The 23,928-nt window shown below is 43.1% G+C and overlaps 1 protein-coding gene across 2 annotated transcripts in view; it reads right to left on the bottom strand.

Annotated features, from left to right (window-relative positions):
* The window catches only part of gripap1 (GRIP1 associated protein 1), a 33,888-nt gene that overhangs the window by 9,708 nt on the left and 252 nt on the right, over positions 1-23,928 (bottom strand). Inside the window, exons 2-26 of one of the 2 annotated variants that reach the window (XM_030784927.1) lie at positions 22,819-22,885; positions 22,470-22,531; positions 21,408-21,434; positions 18,477-18,584; positions 17,968-18,124; positions 16,422-16,594; positions 16,083-16,131; positions 15,779-15,849; positions 15,470-15,517; positions 15,342-15,373; positions 14,553-14,600; positions 14,252-14,351; positions 13,850-13,927; positions 11,781-11,873; positions 10,863-10,997; positions 10,230-10,325; positions 9,193-9,405; positions 8,848-8,961; positions 8,212-8,289; positions 7,561-7,656; positions 6,385-6,441; positions 5,727-5,826; positions 3,634-3,767; positions 2,365-2,481; positions 1,821-1,914 (exon numbers count right to left, since the gene is read on the bottom strand). In XM_030784927.1, coding sequence (XP_030640787.1) covers positions 1,821-1,914; positions 2,365-2,481; positions 3,634-3,767; positions 5,727-5,826; positions 6,385-6,441; positions 7,561-7,656; positions 8,212-8,289; positions 8,848-8,961; positions 9,193-9,405; positions 10,230-10,325; positions 10,863-10,997; positions 11,781-11,873; positions 13,850-13,927; positions 14,252-14,351; positions 14,553-14,600; positions 15,342-15,373; positions 15,470-15,517; positions 15,779-15,849; positions 16,083-16,131; positions 16,422-16,594; positions 17,968-18,124; positions 18,477-18,584; positions 21,408-21,434; positions 22,470-22,531; positions 22,819-22,885 — 2,347 coding nt within the window. The remainder of the gene's footprint in view (positions 1-1,820; positions 1,915-2,364; positions 2,482-3,633; positions 3,768-5,726; positions 5,827-6,384; positions 6,442-7,560; positions 7,657-8,211; positions 8,290-8,847; positions 8,962-9,192; positions 9,406-10,229; positions 10,326-10,862; positions 10,998-11,780; positions 11,874-13,849; positions 13,928-14,251; positions 14,352-14,552; positions 14,601-15,341; positions 15,374-15,469; positions 15,518-15,778; positions 15,850-16,082; positions 16,132-16,421; positions 16,595-17,967; positions 18,125-18,476; positions 18,585-21,407; positions 21,435-22,469; positions 22,532-22,818; positions 22,886-23,928) is intronic. The other variant, XM_030784928.1, reaches the window with a different exon arrangement.

Here is a 23,928-nt window from a genome sequence, read left to right as displayed (position 1 = left end):
GCATTGCTATTTAAGAATGTACAAGACGCAGCGGCTTTATAGAACCAACACCTACCCTGCTCCAAGATCTTAAAAACATTTACAGATAAAAAAAAAAAAAAGTTCTTGCTTTTTTGTTTGTTTGTTTAATTGTTTTTTTCCAGGGGGGGGGGGCATGAAACAGATGCATTATGGAAAATTAATTCATTTGAATAATTTTCTACATTTTTCACTTACTCTTAGATGCTCTGAGAAGAACTGACTAAACATATAACGAGCTTTGAGCAAAAAAGCTCATCTGCATACATGCGTATGGATATTTCTATTCGTCCACGTCAGTTTCTCAGGTCCGAGCATAATCATCAGAAACGCGCTTTAAAGTCTCTGTCTGAGTAAACACAACGTCTGACCGAGAACGAAACAGATAACGCTATCGTCTTTTTTTAAACAGCAGTCCAGGGCTAAGTGGATAACACAATTTTCCAGAGGGCTCCCAGATGCTTTTTTAGATTCCCATAAGACATGGATCTTATGCCTTAGATAAGACTAAAGGAAATGCTTCTTAGAGGAGGTTTTGTCCAAAGCTGACCTATTACTGAATTAAAAGAACCTCTGACTGAAACTTCTTACAAAAAACGGGTCGTTTCATCTGTTCTCTAGCCCCTTCGTACCCGTCAAACTGCAGTTTGACTCCCGTTTGAATTTAGTTTGGGAATATTTGGAAAACTACTTAGCAAGACAATGCGTCATCTGCTCCTATACTTCTTTTTCGAAACGGTTTTCAATGGGTTCAGAAATGGCGTGGATAAGTGGTGTTAGCGTCCATTAGGTATTTGAGCCCATTTCCCTTTGATGTTGATTTGAAATCCAGAGGAGCATAATGAAACAGAGAGATTCAGACCGATCACTCCGTCGTGCGTGTTAGCGGTGCGCTACGCCGACGTTCTGCGGCAACAGTGGCTCTTATTAAAAAGAAACTCATACAATCTAAAGCAGGACCTAAAGCCGAGCCCACAGTCTTATCACATTCTGTACAGTGCCGTTTTAAGCCTTTCTGAGATCACCACAGCGGCACACCAAAATAGCATAATTATAAATAGAAACGGTAAAAAATTTAAAAAAGACAATTACGTAAGACAAGGGAGACGAGTTCAAATGTAATAATAGAACTAAAAACACTCTTGGCTCTATTGTAAAGCAGTGCACAGAAAACCAACTATTTATACAAACTGTCTACAGAGGCCATTTGTGAAAATATTTTACGCCTTTATTATTTTAAAACTGGAAATGGATTACCGTTCGAATGGATGGCAATTTTAAACGGAGAGTCTAAAAATAAGTCTGAGACTCGTCTAAATAATTTTGCGCTATTTATGGTTTGGAATAATCTCATGGTCTCATTACTCAAGATTTGATTTCCGCGGGAATCTAAAAAAGCACGAATAGGAGGAAAAAAAAAAAAAAAAAAAGAGTCTGACTTGAAAAAAAAACACCCTACTTTCCAAATTACCAATTATCATTCATCGAGGTAACGCGTCTTTAACAACGCGGTAAAACAGGACAGGCTACACAAGAGGTCGAGCCATATGAAGTGAATGTTTGGCAGACGTGCGACGTAGAACAATCACCGCGCAGAAAAAGGCTTGTGTGGACACCTCCAAAGCAAATGTACTTCTCAGTGAAGCTCTGATCGCGCGGTCTGTGAGCTGTCAGCTCGTCTCAGAGCGAAAGAGGGAGTGAGGCAGAACCCTGGTCTGAGTGAAACAGTCACCTGTGACACCGTTTGGTTGCGAGGACAAGGTAAACAAAGCCACGGGGGCCAAACACAGAGCGCTTCTCACCTCTCCTGCTGTCCATGACGTAAGCTTCAATTATGGCACTTTTCTTACAGATGTCATCAGCCATTGACGAACAGCTCACCTCCAAGTGTTTCACCTTGACGCACGCCACACACAACACACACATATATCAGATAATGCCGCTCCCTCCGGCTTTGGCACACAAAGCACATGACAGGCACGCCCATTAATCTAGCATCACGGGCAGAGAGAGAGAAAAGGAGCAGGTGTACGCATGTGTACATAAGGTAGGTCGGATAAACAAGAACCGTTGGGACAGGGTTACTGGACGTGGCGACGCTTGTTGTGTCTCTCTTGTTTTACAAGCAGAGAGGAAGTCCAAAAAAAAAAAAGGAGAGCATGGTCTCCCGTCTCCTACAAACATCTAAATCCTGATCGTGTGTACTATGTCAGCTATTGACCAAAACCTATTGATTAAGATATGAAAATGTCAATACATCTACATATCACGGCAGTGAGATGCCATAACCCTTATGGTTATAAATAGAGTGATGGCGGCCTTGAGGTGGAAGGGAAGCGTCCGTACCTTCTCCTCTAACATCCATTTCTCCTGCTGGACCTCGGCCAGCCTCTGGAAGAGCTCGCCGACTTCGTCGTCCGACAGGTCGGCCGGGCGCTGGGATTGCGGGCTACTGGTGTTGGACTGTGGAGAAAGATGAGACTTGTGCTCAGATGTTTCTGTTGCCTTCAGCCAGAGACAATTAAAGAGCCCTTTTAAGTGGGTGGTCTCAGATGTATTTCCATAATTACAGGCAGTTTGACTGAGAGTGCTTTTACGCTGTGGACTTATCTATGTATTTATATCTGTATCTATAGAGTGTAAACCTTCTCTGCAGGGTTAGTTCACTCCAAGCTAACCCATTTAGACCTAACTTTCCATTCATGTTATGGAAACTATAGAGGCAAAATGCGCTGTTTTCGTTTCACTGAAATGACCACTTCACATCTTTTTTTTTTCTTCTTTTTTTTTTTTGTCCTGACTGCTTTGCTTTGGAGCGAACTGAAATAGATTTAGAATAAGACGCTGCCGGATCCCGCGCGGCACTTGGGGGGGGGGGGGCGTCGGGGGGGAGAAATTTTAAGTAGAGCATGCTAGACAGGGTTTTCTGTAACAAATGAAGAAGAAGTTTACTGGGTTCACGGTGTTTGTGATCTGAGACGATCAGATCTGTGCTGATTTGCATCTACATCCCTATGTCCGTTCTGTCGGTTCACTGCGTGGCTGCTTGTTTCTGCTTACAAGGATAGTTTGTTCATTTCAAAGGAACTGGAGTGAATCCAATCAAAAGAAGGTCAAATCCTCCTAGAGATTCCGACGGTCCCCAGTGTGTGCTTCTATTTCCCCTGAGTCTTATCTCTTCCTGTGGCCATTAAACTGGCTTTCTTTACAAAAGGCTAAAAGAGTGCTCCTCTTAAATACACTTTGAAAGACTATTTCAGCTTGATTTGGTTTGATAATGGATCATGCCTGAGGGACATAAAAAAAAAAAAGCGGAGATGCTCAGAGAACTCTAAACATGTGTTCCCCGCAAGTTCTCTATGTGAGGCGGCCTCTTTGATCCTGCTGTATGAAGTACGGATACACAGAGGTCGGTACAGGCGCAGATCGCATTGACCTCTCTGCCTCCTTTATCAAATTAGACTTAAGACTCTCATTCAAAGACACGTTATTTTTAGTATCCATTCAATAGTTTATTATTAGTTCTAGGTGACATGAGAGTAAACGTGAGCTCTCCGCGCTGAAGAAAGCAAGCGCGTTGTCCCTGGCAACAGTGTTGGTGTGGATTTGGCCTACCTTACTGGAGCCCTGAGCGGATGTGCCTTCTTTCATTATCTCTCTGTAGCTGAAGGATGAGACGCTGCTGCTGTCACCGGTCTGCTGGGTGCGACTGGGTGAGCTGATCTCCGACAGCACCAGCTCCTCCAGTCCTGGACAGACAGACACACACACACACACACACAGACACACAGACACATATAAACACACGCAGACATGCACAGAGATGATCTCAGAGTATGAAAACGAGATTAATGGCAACCTTGTGACTGTCAGAGTGTTCATCAAAAGAATTAAATGAAGCTGTGAATAACCGTCTCCAGACGGACACCCTGTATTATTTATTGATTTTTAACTTTATAAACCTATTGTTTTTGATCTGCATTCCAGGACAAAACAAGGGATAACAGAATAAAAAATAGATACCAGTGATCAAATGCTATAGCCACACTACAGTCCTATCTCCTGTAAGGATCTATGAGGCCTAAAACTGCTTCATGCCTCCAGATGCTGACAATGTATCTGCATAGAAATCGTCAAACTCTAAGAGGCAATCAAATGTTCCATTAATTCTCTAACATCACCCTTGACATAACCGGATGAGGTGCTTTAAAGAGTCTTAACTGTGTGAGACTGGGTAGTAAACAAGGGTTTTCAGCTACAGCTAAGCATTCTCTCACTAAAGAGACCCTGCACTTCAATCAAAAATTTATACTTGGACTGAGGGAAAGAGACCCTGAAAAAAAAACAGTAAGAATTGATAAAGCTGCCCTGGCTGACGTGTTCAATCAAAATGGTAGATATACTCATAAAAAAACATTCTGGGCAAAACTCTGGGAAACAGAATGAGTGATTTGATTGGCTACTATGAGTCCCCTGATGAAATCTCATTGGAGCCTGACAGTGATCGCACACTCTGGTGCTTTTTTTTTTTTTACAGAATAAATGTCACACTGCGCGGAATTTTCCAGGAGTCTAATTTATGTCCTCCTTCAAGTCTCTGAAGTAAGTAGACTTTTAGACCCTTCCGGACGGATTCCCGGACAGACGACAAAGCTCCCTACTTTAAAATGTCTGATTCTAAACTTTCTGTAGAGCAACCATTAAACATTTAAAAGGACTTAAATTATGGATGACCCAAAAGAGGACTGCACTGGCATCACCAACAATCTACAGAGAGCAAATGCAAGTATGCATTGCTCTGTGGCACATTTTTAGAGGGGGGAACCATCAAATATTTAGACCGCCTTCCTTTCCTCTATGGTTATCTGCAGGGGTATCCCCATAGGACGTAATGTTTTCAGATGCCAAAACCAAAATGCACCTGTAAAAAAAAAAAAAAAAAAAAAGGAAATAAAACTTCTCTCAGGCCCATCTTGGGGGGAGATTTTGGTTTAAGCTGACTGCTGATCTTTTCATTTCATATCGTTAATAAGATCTGATCTTCACGCGGTAGAATGACCGCCGGGAGGACGAGGCAACATCTTCCCTGTATGTTCTGAACAACATCCATACTCGTTTGAAATTCAGTGGCAAAACTAAACTTGCCTCCAACAGTCTCTAAGTATTCACAGAACTCCTTGTCTGTAAAAAAATGAAGAAGAAAAACAACAACAACAACAACAACAAAAAAATAAAGTACTGCTTGCTCTGCAGGACGATGTAGCAAACTTGTGAGATCCAAAAAAAAAAAAAAAGAAAAAAAAAAGATTCTTTAATAGTTTTACTCATCAAGCAAGCAGTCCATGCACACAGTGAACTGCTGACCATCCCCTAGGAACCCGAGCGAGAGCAAAGCACAAAGCCCTTTATAATTTACTTTGGGAGGCGTACACAGGCTACAGCTTTGCCTAATTTGTAGCTATCTGCACCAAGGGCGAACCAGTTTTCACCTGCTTTCTTATTTATGTGAGCGCTGCATATTCACTTACCTGGTCTAAATGTTTCATGCAGGTGTGATGTAACGTTACTTTTGTGTCCAATCACAGCTTAGACCATATGGGAGGATTGTTCCCCTTCGACCGGCTCTTACGACCTGCCACCTAAACCTGACTTACGCCGGAGGAGGAGAAATGTATACGTGTGCGATATGGATCGAGACCTCCTCTCACCTGTCCTCGTCTTAGTGTTGGTCAGAATCTCCTGAAGTCTCTCCTGAAGCTTATCAGCTCTCTTCCTCTCCAGGTGTAACTGCCTCTTCAAGTCTTTAAGCTGCTCAGGAGGAAAACGAAGACGTTATTTAATAGGGAGGCCCCACACAGTATAACATTTCTTCGCAAAGACTGAAAGAGGATGTTATGTAATTCGGCAAAAACCAAAGGTTTCGTCACTTTATCCTACACAGTGGATACGCAAAGAACAGTAATTAGGTTGATAGCATCTGAACAAGAAACAGGAAGTGTGGCGAAGGTGTTTCGAATTGTATTTTTCAAATGCTGTGGCGAGTTGCAACTCAACTGAAAGGGAAAAAAAAAAAACACGCAACATTTGAAAGCGCTTGTTTTTCCTTTGAAACAGCTTCCAAGCATACAGTCACACTGCTCTGAATTATTCACCTAATCAAAACACAAACAGGATGGTCTGTAACCACGTCTGTGACTCAACCTTGTCTTGGCTCCATTTTTGCAGCTACGGGGCAGAGGGGCAGAGGGGCCGGGGTGGGGGGGGTGGGTCTAGCACCTGTAAGTAATAATTTAATTCATTTCTTGGGAAAAGGCAAGAGAGCTGTGGCTCCTGAGTGTCTCTGGGAAGCCACGGACGTCCACTTACAGCCGAACTGCCCTTCTTCTCCAGTATCCTCTGTCCATCCACAGTGTCTTTAATCTCCTGTAAAACACACAGCAGGAGAGAGAGCGCAGGTCAGTCTGTGTAAACCATCCAACGGTCCTAAGGGTCTACCAAAACACTAAAAATGGTCAGTCCCCAAAGGATGCTGGGGCTTCCTGGTACGAGACTGAGGCAATGCGAGCCTGTCAACACACACGCAATACTTCAGGCTTGGGTTACACAAGCGTCTGAGTCACATGTCAAATCAGGCTGACTGAAGACACGCCCATAAGATCATGACTGCCATGTGATTTGTGCTGTATATAGCCGTTTAAAATTCCAGAGTTGTATAAAGCGCATGTAAAGAAACCTCTCTGAAAAAAAAGGGGATGGAAGCAAAAGTTAAAGTTAAAAAGTTACGTTTGGAAAGTTTAACCGACCCGTGAGAAAGCTACTCAAATCGAAATCCTAAAGCATCTGGTTTTCACACGAGCACGAGTATCGAACGTAGTGAAAAGAAATGAAAAATCAGCAGGACCTCTGAACATCGTTTTTTTTTTCCTCGGTATGGTAATAAGGAGAGTAATTCTGACAGACTGTTCACAGAGAATAAAGTCTGCCACTTTCGTTGCATCACTCACAGGACAGATGCTGGGGGTTGATTTTCTTTTTTTTTTTTTTTTGTATCCGTATAGATGATATAATATAGTCATCTGGAGTATTCAGAGGTTCTCAGCAGGGCTGAAATGAGGCTCCGGCACACTCATACCATCCATGCAGCGCGAGCTGGTCATAAAGAGAGTAACCTCCGGGTCGCTAATCTAGTCTATACGAGGACATAATTTAGCTGAAAGATTCAGTGAGTGAGGCACTTGATTTAATGTTGCAGAAAGCAACAAACGTGTCTGGGGAAATTTATCAGAGTAAACGTGGCCTTTCGCTTTTGAAAAGGTAGCAGAGTAGGAGTAAAAGTTGACAGAACTTTTGAGTAAAGTAAAAATATTCCCAAAACATACGATCTACATATTTCTACAGTGTTATTAAACACCACACACACACAGACACATACATACACACACACACACACACACACACACTTGACTGCTCATGGAATGTGGTATGCTTGCTGTGTCTGAGGAACACACACGAAGGACGGACAAATTCAGAGTCATTCTGTACCTGTTTTAGTTTTCCTATGGTCGCGTTGAGTTCCTCTCGCTCTTTCTCCATCTGTGCAATTTGTTGTTTTACTGCCTCGATTTCAGATGCTTTGGCCTAAAACACATCAGTAAACAAACAAAATTACTCGTCAAATCTCACGTACAGCTTCACACACAAAAAGAACAAATTACAACCATTACTGATGAATACGCTTTGATTACTGTGGATCTCTTACACAGGGGGTCAAATTAAAACCTGACTTCAATGCGAAACTGTAACGTTTTTCCACAAAATGCCGTCAAAAATGCAACCAGAGTAAGCTTATAAAAATCCTCTATTATAGATGACGGCAAACACAAAAATAGCACATCCAAATATGGCTGTCCTAAAGTGGAAAACCTAATGACAACATGTGCTACGAAATGACAGATCCGTGAGGAACAACAGAATCTCATTGTAGCTAAATGTGCTCACTCAAATAAACACCAGGTCCCCAACACGACAAAAATAGCTTCTCTAGTCATGGGTCCCTCCCTGTGTCAAACCGTCAAACCATCCCTCCACAGAGCCCCCCCCCTCAACTCTGAGTTAGCAGTCCCACGGACCACCGAGGCCGAGTGTGCGTCAGAGCGTGTGTTCCTGTTCATGTCTGCTTCGCACTCCCTTTACCTCCAGCTGAAGAACGTGTTCACTCTGCAGTTTCTTGATCTCCTCCTGGTGTTCCAGAGAGTTCTTCTCCACGGTTTCCTAGGCGTGCGATAAAAAAAAACGAGAATTTAGAGCCGGCCCACCTAAAGCCACGGCACGCTCTCTGCCAAGTCAACCGTCATTCAAAATGTAACTTGACTGAGGCTGTGTATTCATTTCAGCATTCATTCAGCAGACACCAGATCAATACAGGAAAATAAAACCCTTTTAAGGCAAAAGCTGCGAGTGAATGCGCAGAGGACAGATGGATATCTCAACGTCTCAATTGGATTGGAGATCAGCAACAAAGTGAAGAAAAAAACAACACTGACATCAAGTGGTCGGACTGATGATAAATCGCTACGACTTCCATGGTTAAGTTAACAAGGTTGAAGTCACATACTTCTCTGTTTGTACCACCAAAAAAGACTGCAACATTTAGGTAATCACATTAGAACCTTTGAGAAGTAATATATTGCCGTAAGGCTTAACGGCAAGTTATTTCTGGGTCAAAAAGTAAAAACGACAACAAAAAAACCCCCACATAAATAAATTAAAAAAAACCAATGTATTAGGACCAGGATTCCAGGCAGAGTGACTGGGGGATGAATACAGTACCTCTGCCTCCTTCAGTCTGCGTTCAAACCAGCCCTTGGTGCCTTCCATAGCCTGGACCTGAGCCTGGAGCTCCTCTACGCTCTGCTGTAAACCCTCCAGCTCTTTGGTCCGAGCCTATGACACGGCACAGAGAACAGCTTATCAGACGCTGTCAAAGATGACAAAATACAAAAGCGCTGGGCCCAGTCATTTCATGGCAGCCTGACAACTCGTTGTTCTACTGAACGTTCTGGAAGTTCTACGCGCGCTGCCGGACCACGCGCTCGTCTACTGGAGTCCTTGGCTCTGAAAAACAGCACGTTTCTGCCCAGTTATTCGTTTAACATTCTCATTTCATCTCCCCACCTTCTCCTCTCTCAGCTGCGCGCGGAGCTCCTCCTCGGTGCGGTTCTTCTCCTCGTGGAGGCCTCTTAGCTCCTTCTCGTAACGCGCCCTGACTCCCAGCACCTCCTTCTCGTGCTGCAACCTCACGTCGCTCAGCTCCTCTTTGTGCTGGGACTTCTCCTGGGCCATCTCTATGGCCATCTCGTCCAGCATCGCCTTCCGCTTGTCGGCCGTCTGCGGGCAGACAGAGAGGGGGACATGGGGCGTAAACGCAACTCGGGCATGATTTGCTCCAAACCACCTCGATTTCCCGTTAGCTTTCTCTAAGTACTCTCTTTCCTTCAACGCAGGGATCACAACGGTAAAACTGTTGATGCTCATCCTTAGGAAGATATTATATAGAGTGTAGATTAAAAAAAAAAAAAAACAAATAAAAAAATAAGACTCTGAGCTTTTGGCCCGCTGATAAGAGATGAATGTTTATTTTTCTGTTATGATTATTTGCCTCTGCAGAAATAAGTAGAATTTATTAAAAGGAGATTTGTCAGTTATCAAACAAAAACAGGCGCCTTTGCTGTTTGCCAACCGCAGCTGTTTAATCATACTCCAAAAAATGAGAATTGCGGAGAGTACCGAGAGTCATTTCTCACATGCCAACCAGACCGAGTGCATTTTAATCTTAATGGAAAATCACCGGGGGTGGTCCTGAACGGTCTTAATCCAAAGAAAATGTGCTGACTCTTTTACTAAGTCTGAGAGAGACCTGAGAGTTAATTGAGAAGTAATTATGGTCAAAAGACCATTATTTGATTTGTGTAAGAGCCGAAATTAACTCAAAAAACGATGCCAAAGATACTAAAGACGCAGAAGAGCAGGGGAATGTGGACTGAAGAGGAACATGAGCTGTCAGCGCTCACAAAATAAATACTTTTGTTTGCATTCGGTTTTACCTTCACGATCACGAAAAGACTACAAAGAGTGAGTGAGTGACTGAGTGAGCGAGGGCGTGTGTGTGCATCTGTGGGGGGGGGCGGGGGTGAACTTCAAGTCACCGTTACCTTTCTGGCTTCATCGAGTTCCTGCTGTAACCGTTCTTTTTCCTGGCTCAGTTCAGTGAGCTGCTCAAGAAGTCTGCTGTTAGCACGGCTTGACTCCTGAACACAGAGAGGCACAATGAGGCACAGAGCACCACAGCAGACCTGAGTGCTTTCATTCAAGTTCACAAAGAAAGCACAGACTCATCCATTCAAAGCACTGCTGTATCTGACACTTAATAACATGAATGTTTTTATCTGTGATAAGAAAGAACAATAAAAGAACAGAGTTCAAAAGCTGCTTAGGAATCTCACTCTCTTACATCAAGTCCTCAAACTGAAACAACAACAACAAAAAAAAAACGTTTGAAATACAGTGTCTTTAACATTGACTAAATATAGTATGGGTCTACGCTTAACACGGTGAATATATGAGGAAGCCTGTTCCCCCTCCTTAAACATGACTAACTTGCATTACTGCATGTCACTGTTAGCATTAGTAATATGAGGTGACAGTTTTGGTCCAACCGCCTGATGTATTCCTGTCACGCTTTTTACAGGGCATTGGTTCCTGCCAATAAGCGAACGTGTTACATGTCACAGCTCTGTGGTAATTTTTTTTGAGTATACTCTTTTATGACAGGGCGGGGACGGTACCTGGAGCTGGGAGTGGAGGTCGTCTCTCTGGGCCAGAAGGCTCTCCTGCTCCGTCCGTCTCTGCTGCAGCTCCGCGTTGACGGCCATGTTCTGCTCCCGCAGGAGGTTCAGCTCTTGGGTTTTCACCGTCTGGATCTTTATCGAACGTCGAGTCAAAGGCGTCGAATTAAAAAAAAAAAAAAAACCCCGAGCGTTAAGACTCGGGCGTGTGTGACATGGAGAGGATGATTTTGTGCTTATATCCAAACGGGTGAACATTGAGCGTAATGAATAAGGATGAGTATGAGCCAGAGAAGAACGATGCAGCTGTGCACAGAGGCAATGTGCTGTAGGTTTACCATTCCATTTAGGACTGGTGAACCCTCGCACTTCATATCCGCATAACAGCTGTATGAGCAAGTGCATCTTTAAGGGATTTGATATTCACATTTGTAATTACTATGTGTCTGTAATTATGCCGAGTACGTGCATTTCGTATGCTTTAATCTATATGTTTGTAAATAGATTAAATGACGTGGAAACTTCCACGTGAACGTGTTTGTATGTTACGTACTAATTCGTGAAAATAAACGACGTTACAGACACACATGAAAAAACACAGCAGTGACTTTGAAGTGGGGCGATGCAGCCTATCCTCACAGCCTTTTAAAATATTTACACTTCAGTGGTGCAGAAGTTCTGTGTCTGGCCCTGAGAGAGTGCTTAAAATGAACCTCTGTTTCATGGTGAAAGGCCAAGAGCGAATGTGGTCATTCCACTGTGATCTTTATGAAGTGAAGCAATGCCAGCGAGTTAATGTTGGTGAGAGAGTACGCCATCTGTCCAGTGCTGTTTGAATGGCTGGAATGGTTGCGGTGGTGTTTTAACGGCGGTGGTGCTGCAGTGGTAATGAACGGCGGGTTTAAGATTGGGCTGTACCTGTTCTAGAGCAGCTAGGTTAGTCCTGAGAGCATCGTTCTCACTCAGGATGCTCTCCACCTGCTCCTGACTCACTGCACTCTGACACGCTACCTGCAGCTCCGCAAACACGACCCCACACACACACACACACACATACAGCCAGCACACAGACAAAGAGCAGAGAGGGAGAAGGAGAGAGAGAGAGAGAGAGAGGCATGGCAAAAGAGGAGTGAAATGCAGAAATGTAAAAGGGAAAGGTACGAGTGATTGGAAAGAGTTGGGAGTTTGGGAGACGTGTGAACGGGAAGAGGAGAATAAAGAGGAGAGTGCAGTGAAAAGAAAAGAGTGGTGGTGATAAAATTGAAGAGATGTGGAGCGGTGGAAGAGATTAAAAGGGAGAGAGAGAGAGAGAGAGAGAAAGAGAGAGAGAGAGAAATGGAGTGAGAGAGAGAGAGAGAGAGGACAGAAGAAAGGATAATTTGACAGCATTGATGGAAGACAAAGGATGAGAAGGATTGAGGTTGAAGGATTGGAAAAAATGGATTTGATGGATAAGACCCATTAAAGCGAAAAAGGAGAAGGAGTTGAGGAGAATAAAAAAAAAAAAAGAGAGAGAGAGAGCGAGAGAGAGAGAGAGAAAGGGGAGAGAGGGAAGAAAAAGGCAGAATTAGAAACGAAGGGAAGTCATAGAAGCATTTGCCAGTAAAAGAGAGCTTTTTAAAAATGCAGTCAGGTGCTACCTCGACTCAGTGGGGAGAAGGAAAGAAAAGGGGAAAAAAAAAAAAAAAAAGAGGACAGCCAACTTTTGTTCCTTATCTTTCTGGTGTCTGTCAAAGCATGGACTTAATTAGAAATTGTGACCTCGGCGAGTAACTAAATGACATTTGTGGTATCAGGACCCGGAGGCGAGCAGACAGAGAAGTCAGGCTTATTAGGTGGGAAAACAAGGCCGTCCCCACAGGCCTGTGGTGGGCACTTCCTGCCTCCCGGCCAATCCAACTCCGCTCCCTCAGTCTCATTAATCCTTTAATTATTCAGGTGATCTCTGGCACATTCTTCCATCAACAGTCCATTAAATACTCTACCCCCAGATAATTTCTTTCAAAAACTTTCAAAAACTTCCCTCAAACTACTAGCATGCAAAGAGGTGAAAAACTTGTAGGGGGTGTGTTTTTTTTTTTTTTTGGAATGGAATGGAGTGACAATTATACTTAAATGCTGGAAAGAAAAATGACTTTCATCAAATCACTCTCACATAATTTAGCGATTTGATTAAGTCTGGTTTCTGCTCATGGGGTTCAATTAAAAAGAGACAGGACAATGGCGCTCGGGCCAAGGTATTCAAATATCAAGTCAATAAACCAAGAGAGAACTGCACAGAATCAATTACCGTCTGATCGCGTGAATCACATCAGACAGTCCTACGATTACTAATAAATCTACTGATAATAAAACTCACAGCGGTACGTTAATGATCACCTGTCCTTCACCACATTATCAAAGTCCCTCTGTATTGGTGTACCGGCCAGGTCCAGATCATTCACATGATCAAACTCATATTTTGACATTGTGGGAAAAACGTGTACATTACACTGGATTAGCTGCTGTATAGAGGCAAATTCTTTACAACAGGTCATTCCACTGAACACCTCCATATATCTAATTAAAGGGGAATTAATAACATTTTACTCTTTTATATTATAATATACGTATATATAACCTTGTCAGTCTAGTCCGAGACAGGTCATGCTGACGTGCTAAGGGCAACGCAATGCTTTTACAGGTTACAGGTAAACAGGAAACACTAAGACAGATCTGACCTTATTTTTGTTTTTGGTCTTTTGTTTTTTAGAACCCCTCTCTACAGCTGTCATAGTGCCTCCATCATGACTGTACTATTCCACGGTAAATCAATGGAAAAAAAATAAAAAAACAGAGTGCACAGTGGAGAGATGAAAGGAACGCCTCATCAGAGAGCCTGTTCTTTAACTTGCTCTTACAGTCCCGTGTTTGTGGATCTCATGATTCAGCAGGGGCAGTTATCAGACAGTAAGAGATGAAAAGGTGAATTGTGGAGGGAATATTACCTGATCTTTGAGGGAGTGGAGAGCCAAGTCATGTTCTTTCTGTTTACTCTGCAACTGCTCTTTCAGTTCGCTGATAGTCTGCAGCAGCGCACACACACACACACACACACACACACACACACACACAGAGAGAGAGAGAGGCTGTGAGATTCACAGAATCTTTAGGAAGACATTGACAGATAGAGCACCAGGCATGGACTCATTCATCATTGGAGGGATATTCCTCTAGAGCAGGCCCATAAATTGAAAGACTGCCTGCAGCCTTCAGTGTCGTGGGGGAGACTTGAAATGTTTATCATTACAACTACTTACTCTCAATCAATAGCTAAACGATATCTGCATCGGGTGGCCCCCCATCCAAAGACACGTGTTAACCTGAGCGAGGCATGAGCCAGAACTCACCTGGTTGGCAGACATCAGGTCTGTCTGTAATTTCTGGACGCGAACATTCATGGATTTTAGCTCATCTTCCTTTCTTTGCTGGATCTCCTCGATTTTAGTCCTAAAGCCAAAACAGTTATTTAAAGCATACAACGGGGACCTCCTTTTACCTCTGTTAAACAGTGCGCTATACATCAAAAGGAAATGGGAAAACCTGAACAGCTATCTCTCTAGGCTTAAAATTAGACTGTAATTTGTATTTGGAAAACAGGGTCTGGCTTTGTTAACACACACACACACACACACACACACACACACACACCTGCTGTCGTTGTAGAGCGCCTCTTTTTCACTTTGCAGCCGCAGGAAGCTAGAAAGGGAGAGCAGTGTGAGAGAGAAAACTTTTCAGCCCTGAAATGACACGGAGCAGAAAGATAAAAGCCTGAGGGCCGTGGAGCGGGGAGAGAGGCGGCACGGCGTTTGGCACAGAGGGAGGAGAGAATGGAGCGCTTTCTGCCGACGCAGCAGAGGACGGTCCCTAACGGGGCGACCGGCCCAGGCCTCAGACTCATTACGCTCGCGCGCCGGCAGCCGACGGGGGGCCGCGGTCCGCGGTCCGGTCCCCAACCGCGGCTCCCGGAGCAGCGCGCGCCACGGGCCAACAACGCCCGGAGAGAGCTCGCTGTTACGAGCCGAGACTCGGCCGCGAACAGCGGAGGCCCCACGTGGTCCGTCACAGCACAGTGGTTATGAACCACAGGACAACAGGGGAAAATAAAAAGACCTTCAGTGTCATTTATCTTGTGCTGGTGGAAAAGTAAGGCTGGAAAATGTAAAAACCTCTCCATAGCCACCTGTATTTTTTGGTGAGAGGACACTTCAAATCAGAAAAAGAGCCACGTTTGATAGCGAACGACTCGCTGGGAAGAAGAATCTGATTTCTCTGAACGTTGGCATCGGCGTTTTGACTCGATTACACAGATCATGGCCTTGAACGAATGGTGCCGTTTCTTTTTTCTGCACAAAACACGCATGACAGCGCTGTGTGAGGAGAGCTTTACTGAAATGCTGAGAGCGGAAGAAGTTCCACACGGAACGACAAAACACTTACCTATCCTGCTTTTTCTTCAATTTATCAGTGAGCTAAAACACAGAAATTGTTGCATCAGAATTACTTATTACCGTCGAATACCGCTGTGACAAACAGAACATGTAAAATGATCAAAGCTTTGTCGCTACCTTAGTCAGTTCCTCCTGAAGTTTTGCAATGTCAGTCTGTTTAGATGTCTGCAGGAAATACAAAAAAAAAAAAAAAAATCAATTCGGTAAAATTTGTCAAACATTTGTCAAACAATGCCTGGCTTGAAATCCTCGGGTGGTTACAGGCATGAAAGAAAGAGCATAACAGAGAAATAAGAGAAAAGCTTTCAATAGCTCGCCGAATGCGAGCAGCTGCAGACGCCAACGCTGAAGCATGTGATCTCTCTAAACTCAGTTTATAAAAATCCTCCCTTGTGTTAACCGTCAAGCCAAAGTCTGTTCTGTTACCTCTAGTGCCTGAAGCTGTTCTTTTAACAAGTGTTTCTCCTCCGTTTCGGTTTGAAGCTTGAGTTCCAGTTCTGAAACAGAGCATTCATGACCAGAGAATGTAAACCATCACATGCCACCATACACTCTGAGATGGTAGGGTCAGCCAGCACTCAACGGGTGAGAATCATTTATGTGATGCACACGAGGGGATCCAAACTCACTCATTTAAACTGATCTCTACCGCGTCAAATTCCTCAAGAGAGTACGAGGGGTACGATAAGCACGCAGATTTAAGAGTAACTGTCGTCAAAACTCGACTCACCGCTTAGTTCATTTACTCGCTGTTCCAGTTTGGCACACCTGGCCTCAGCCTGTTTGGCACCGTGAACAAAAAACAAAGAGGATAAAGACCCACAGCTCATACAAAATTCAAATGCTGAATTTTCAGTCATAAAATATTCAAAACTATTGTCACAAGCAATATTTATTCTTCAGGAAAAGCAGAGGTCACATTGGGGCTAATATTAAGTTAGCGCAGTTCCAGTATATGAAAAGACAAAAGACTTTACGGCAGATAGCGGCAGGCGTCAGCACTAGTCCCACAGTGCAGTGGTAGGTGTAACTACTGAGAGGCTTTAGGCAGGCTACAGCTCTCTCTCACCTGCTCCAGACTGTGGGTCTCTCCATCCGCAGTGTCCTCCCCAGGGCCGCTGACGTCAGCGTGGGACTGTACTCCATTAGCGTCGGCCTGGCCATCCATCACGCCGGCTCTCACGTCATTGACCTCTGCTCCCCTCGGACTCTTTAGCTGGCTCTCGTGGCGTTCCTGCAGGGCTGAACAAAACACACAGACGACGTTAAGGGGGGGGCGATCCCTGCCCTGACTGTACGCATCCATCAGAGCCCGGAGCGAAATCAACTAGCCGTACTGCTGACTCCAGCATTTCCCCAAACGTCCCGTAAACGGACGATATGCAGCCGTAGCCCCTTTGGCGGGTTGAGCCTGACACTTTTAGCCATGATGTATCCTTTGAAGGATTTGGCTCTGTGCTTTTGATAAGAAAAACAAGACAGAGGGCAGGAAATTATGCTAGCTTTGCTAGAACAACTGAGACACACACACACGTTACGTACACACAAAAAAATGTGTACCAAGAGGCAAAAGGCTATTTGAACGAGCAGCCAAAAGTTTTTTTTAACGCAAAAGTTCCGCACTGCAAAACGACTAGCTGACCTAACTGCTCACCTTTCTACCAGTCAATACTAGGCTTTGACAAACAATCTGCATCAGTGATGACGGCACAGGCATCATCCGATCATTTGTCCATATGGAAATGAAATACATTCACCATTACTGTGCCCACAGAGACCTGGCCTGTGTTCAGTAGATCTTACACGTGGTTAAAGTGAAGGCTTGACAGGGCTTATGCGGACAAATTGAAGCCGTCTTGATTAATGATCTCATTACAGGTACAGTCTGACAAGTTCCCTTAGACTATGCATAAAATTAGTGTTTCTGGTGCAGCATTATACATCACTTGTAAAGATAACCTTCTGCCTTCAGTCCGACACACAAGATACAAATGTTAGGACAAATACACCGTCTAAGCAACACACGTTTTTCACATCAGAATGACAACGGCTGCTCTACCAGGCTTGATTAAGAGCGCTTATGTTTAGTGTCTGAAAAACACTGGAGGAGGAAGAGAGTGCGCTTTACATTCACTCATCTAACCTCCTTCACACGAGGTCCATCAGCCCGACCCTATCCTGCCTTCGTAAATCTCAAGCAAAAACCTACAAAGATGACTGGATGCAAACCAAGGGGGAATCAGCTTAGAGGAACTCAAATGTAATGTTTCAACTCTTGCTTTGCGTATGCAAAATAATCTCAAATTGCTAATACCTCAAAGCATGTGATGTTACTCATTCATCTTTTTTTTCAAATTTAAATGGCGTTCTCATGCTTGAAATGACTGAAATATAAACCTGTGTTAGTGACCAGACTTTTTTCCAACAAAATACTGGTCCTCATACCCATGCGCACATGCCTGAGCGTATGTATAGGTCTGTGCGTGTCAGTAAATGACAGACTTTCAATGATTATTGCACACTACTGTAGCTGTCAATAGTCCACCCAAACTGGTATTGCGAGAGAAAATATCTTTCCTTCAGCCATGCATTCTGTTACTGACTGCTCCTCCTACCTGTTAATTTCTTCTGTAAGGCAGAATTCTCTGCCTGCAGGCGTAAGAGTTCCCCGTCCACAGGGCCTGGGGAAGGCGTGGAGGGAGGAGCCTGCAGGCCTTTGTCCTCCTTCAGGCTCTTGTTCTCCAGCTCCAGCTGCTCAATCTGGGCACACAACTGAACAGAAAGGCAAAAGAATAAGTGAGTTCCTCCAACACCCCTAAGGCACATCACACATGGCTGAGCTTGGTGCAATAGAAAGACACCACTGCTCCACTTGGATACAAAAAGCAGTATGAACACGTGCATACGTGACTGACAACTCTCAAGATAGCAGACATTTATTTCGACACCTTAAACGTCAAAAAAAGTCAAGAAGGAAAGTTAAGGTATATGTCTAGAGAAAAAAAAAAAAATAAAACCAACATGCTTTCTTTTACCACTCCTAAAGCCTAGGTTTTCTGTGAGTACTTGGCAAACATGAGTGTTAATGGGCCAGGGCACAGGTCTGTGTGCCCTGCTGCAGCACCTTGGACAGCTCTTGCATCAGGGTACTGTTCTGCAGTCTGAAGTCATCCTCCTGACTGTGGAGTTTCCCCTGAAGCATCTCATTCTCGCTGAGCAAGGCATCGACCTCCTGTGTGTCCGAACACACACGCGCACACACACACACACACACACACACACACACACACACACACACAAAGACACATGATTGACAGATCACTTAAGACAACTCACTCCATTAGAAATTACCAGCAGTCCCTCAGTTCAATCATACCACACAAACAGAAATTACGGTCAGACTTGGAACAATATTTAAAAGCCTAAATTACTGACCCAGAAGACTGAGACAGAAACATTCATCATTTTATGTCAAAATTCACACACAAGAAGATGTTGTTCATTCAGCTTCATTAAGCTCACAGACACCTTGTAAATATATATGTAAGGTACAACTAAGTGAGTTTGGCACCAAAAAGCCTAATTTCTCATGATACACAATCAGTGTTGAAAGTCTGTATCGACAATTACCTTTAGTTTCATCAGAGCATTATTAACAGTGACTAAAAAAGCTTGAACACATCAATGCAATGCTTCCACAATTTACAGAGGGTGACATACTAATTGAAAATGCAAGGAAATAGCCTTATTTCTGTAACTGAAGCTCCTTTTAAAATACCTCAAGTGCGCTGTTATTTCACTATGATCATGCTGCACAGACAAACTGAGTGAATCCACGTCAGACGAATTTAAAATACAACCCAATGGGTTTTCATAACAACGATGTTGCATCTAATAGCAATAATACTGGCATGTGAGAAAGACGAATACATTATGAACGTCATGTCTGTGTCTCTGTCTTTACTGCTCACTGTAATAACGGCACTCTTCACACAGCATGTGGACGTGACCAACTGCATCTGCTACGTGTCCAATAGCACAAGCAATCGCTAATCTGGAACCTCATCCTTATTAATCCCACAGCACATCCAAATCAATCTCTGTGCACCGAACCAACGTCTTCTTTAACACTCACGCTGGACTTTTGTGTCGTCTCACCAACGTCTCACCCACGTCTCATCCACAGCAATACCCAAAATTCAGCATGACTCATTTGAGAGTTTTTACAAAAATTCAGAAGTCGCACCGCTCACCCTTAGCCGTCTGTGCTAATTAACTCGTGTTTTTGTGTGTGCATGTCTTCACGCCTTCACACCCTCTAAATTACCATCAAACTTTATTAAATCAGGCCCTTGGTATGCTATTATTAGATATGGTTTAAATTTGAGGGTGTTTGGTGTTGCCAAAAACAGTAAAATTATTAGAGAAGATATCACATCCACAAAAACAGGAAAGAGCATGTTTTAATAAATATATCTGAACATAGTGGCATACTCCTAGATCAAGTCTACAATAATTACGGTGCGTCTACCACAAGAATCTATGGGGAAAGTAACAGCAGTACATTTAAAACAACAGCAAAAAAAATCTATTTTGCAACAGAATACACGGGTTGTATATTCTGTTATCATACTCTAAAAGCAGTCAAGTCTGCTCCCCCGACACATGACGGGGTCTTTGTCAATGCACTGACTTGCCTGACAATGTTAGAGTCATGTCACTTTAAGGTGTGTTAGACTAGCCAGCTAACGGACAGTGCTAGGCTGATGCTAGGTCAGGTTAGGACAACTCACTGATGTTAAAGGGGAAGTTCACACTTTCTCACACCCATTACAACACTTACCTGGGGATTCATCTGTACCTCGTATGTTTCTTCAATCAATCGCTTTCATTTTTAGTTTTTTGGGGTTTTTTTTGCGTTTTTCATCATAAATTCTCATTTTCCATAAAGACCTAAAACGCAATCAGAACTACAATAGATTTATCAAGCTGTTAACACTGGTTGATGTCTTGGCACTGTAATCCTAAACATACTTTTTTTCCCACGTCAAAGGATGAAAAAAGGGTCATTTTAGCCCCGAGTTGTTTACTAGTGATATGAGCTATTTTAACTTGGTCAGTAGAAGCTTTAAATTTATATATTTTATGAACTCCAAAATGTATCCGAAAATCATCGGTTAAAACTGTTTTTACTAAAATAACAACTTACAGAGACTGCATCAAGGTTTTATGAAGATTTAGGAAGGGACCAAATCAGAACAAAGCGTGAACTTCACCTTTAAACTCTCATGCCTTTATAGTTTCATAAATAAATATCAAAACAGCACATTCAGCTATAATACATGGAAATGTTTGTTTTCGTGTACCATCTGTCTGAAATAGAGTGCTGGCTTTAAGAAAAAATGAGCGTTGAGAGTGAGATCCCAAAGCTGCATTGTTTCACATACAGGAAGTTGGCAGCCTCTGAACAGATACTAAATCCTATGCATGTTCACAGTGTAGCAGAGGGGTAAAGTACCCATCAATATAACACAGATGTAATCTGGACTGTCTGAACCCAACACCTCTGTGACTCAGTAGCATGACTGTGCAATGCACATGCACTTCACCCATTGGTTTCTCAGTTTCTGAACTTCCCCCGTGATCTACAGGCTCAGTGCAAGTACTGCAATGCTTATTGGCCAAAGTAATCATTATCATATGCCCACACATGGCACTTGATAAGACCGTGTGGGGCTGTGGACAACGCAGCGATGCATCTGAGAATGCTGCACAGTTAGGTGTTACTGCTTCCAATGACACAATTAACAGTAAAGCACAAATCTTGTTTCAAACACTCGTCTATTGCATTAATCTAAAAGACTCACCTTATAATACACTTATGTTCTAATGCCACTTCGTCAGCCTTGATTCATCTCGTCTATTAGTCATAAGGCTCTAGCTTTGCTTACTAAGGTGTGTTAGAGCTGGGCTAGACCAAAAATGTGCTGCCCAGTGTCCACACGACCATGATTAAACAGCATTTTATAGAAATCTGAGAAAGAGGGAGGCTTACCTGAGCTTTCTTACTCTTATTCAGAGCCTGTTGACAAAAACAGAAAACTTATTAGAGAATATATCGAATCCCCGACAATGGGCAAATGAAAAGCAGAGCACCAGATGGTTCTGGGAGAAGCTAACAGGAAACTGCATTAAATTTGATTTCATAAAGAAAACAGCCTCCTTGCTCCAAAGAGCATGCCGTAAATAACCCCCACTAAACTGTTGGGATTACGAGATCAAATTGTTTCAGGCTTTCACATCATCATCTGAAAATATTGCAGAAAGTATAACAAATCGTGAAAGAGCACTACAGAATTGTCTTAATAAAAGCAGGAAGGCCATTTCAGGACCCCCTGCGGCACACTAATGAGAACACACAGTCCCTGACAGCCTAGCTTTGACCTTTTGGTTCATAAAATGTTTAACAGAATCACACGTCATGCACTCCTGGAGTGCACAGAAGAGTGTAACTGTCTTTTTTTTTAATCTTTAGAAAACAATATTGAAACACTATATTTCCTTATGTCTGACCTATGCTGTCCATGAATCCTGGGTTTCTTTAATTGTGTAGGGGATATGATCCAGTCAAAAGCTGGATCATATGGGGGCGCTGGGGGCAGCCGTGGTCTAAAGGTTAGAGAACCAGGCTTGTGACCGGAGGGTTGCCGGTTCAATTCCCAGGCCCAACATCCATGGCTGTGTGCACTTAACCCCAATGCTGGCCACTGCTCCTGCGTCTGGCGTGTGTTCACTACTGGTGTGTTGGATGGGTTAAATGCAGAGGACAAATTCACTGCTCGCTGTTCACACTGTTAACGGAAACTTAACGCTGTCAAGCTGTGGGCAGGTTAGTGTTACAGCTTCAATGTTACAGTGTATCCTTTAGTGGTAGGGTTTACTTTCTTTATTTGTCACCAGATCAGCATGGCATATCGACAACTGCAATTTATACACTTGTTTGCAAAAAAGCACAGACATATTTACGTGAGTGAACGGCAAACAAAATAAAGCTTCCCAATTTCAAGTACCTACGCTCCACATACCCTTTGAAAAAGTAAATAAACATAGCCCCTACCTTCTGTGCTTTGACATAATCTTTTTCCAAGGTCGAGATCTTCTGGCGGACATTGTTCAGCTCTAAAAGAAAATAAAGTTCAGACTCAAGTGCATTGGCACAAACACAGTAAAACTAAGCTAACAAATGCATTCAGAAAAACTGTAAAAATGAACACAACCTGGTGTGTTCATCTGAAACAACATAACTGAACTGTGCCCTAAATATGTCTATGTGCAAATAAGCATATTTTGTTAAGCTGAAACTGCAAGGAGAAGTACATATTGTTAAGCGTTAAAAAAAAAAAGATAACTGTGCAATCAATGTTGGCTGGAATCCCTATAATATTGTTAACACAGTCATTGTTTACCTGCTGTGTTTTTGCGCAGGTCATCTGACAGCTGATAGTTCTGTGTTCTCAGCTCCAACAGCTGAGCCTAAGGTCAAACAAGAGAAGATCAGACTTAAAACAGATACATGACTAATGGTTCCTAGTGCAAATGCTTATGTCCTTTTGTCACAGGTAACAAGAGTACAGTAAGTTTTTATAACCAATGGCCAAATATAAATGTATGTAAACACTAGTCACCTCTCCTTCACTGTGGGCAACACACACATATTAACGTAAAAGTCTGTGTGATAAAGGGGAAGACATACATGCCACATCACCGTTACTGATTGCACAGGTCCAACAGTATTAACTGCCTACTACTATAACCACTCACTCAGGGCTAATTCGCATCTGATTACCGTCCATGCGCTAAGTGAAAATACGTAATGGGAGAAACTGAATTTACAAACTGATAGGATGACAGGGAACTTAGTATTATATTTCTCCGTCGGGATCCAAATGAAAGTGTCAACAAAAAAAGAGTACTTAGCGTCATGCTAAATGCTAGCTAAGCAACAGACATTTGTGTTATTCTGGTTCCCGTGATGACAAGCTAACTACAAAGCTAGGATAGCATCCTTTGTCTATCAGTTTGATTGCACAAGAATTTCCCTTTTCAATCTATAATGAGTCACGCCAAAATCTTGCACCATTTACTCCTATTCACACCCGTTGTCATTGGCTATAATTGCCGGCTACCATAGCAGCGCTGTCAGACCAGCTAAATTACATTAGTGGCTGTTTAGCCAGTTAGCATGCTGTCTATGACTCATGGACATCTTTTGGCCAGAAGTTTAGCTGACAAGACAGTTGTCTTAACAGTCTCAATTTAAGTTTTATTCACAGAACACCAACATTACTTCTCGTGGGTGTATTGAAAATTTTAAGCCTCCATGAGACTAGTCTAATTTGCTTCCCACTTCCTTCACCGCTAGCAGGCTAGTTAACATTAGCTATTTACTAGCCATCACGGGTTGTGAAGCCACCTCCCTCTGTTCCAAGTCGGCTAAATGTATCAGATGTGGAGACCAGGATTACGGCCTACTGAGCCCACGCATCTACTTTAGTAAATGCCCATTTTGAGTCGAA

Source organism: Chanos chanos, chromosome 9 (assembly GCF_902362185.1).
Source record: "Chanos chanos chromosome 9, fChaCha1.1, whole genome shotgun sequence".
NCBI lineage: Eukaryota > Metazoa > Chordata > Actinopteri > Gonorynchiformes > Chanidae > Chanos > Chanos chanos.
The sequence above is the reverse complement of the archived record's forward strand: the minus strand, read 5'-3'. Positions and strand labels throughout refer to the sequence as shown.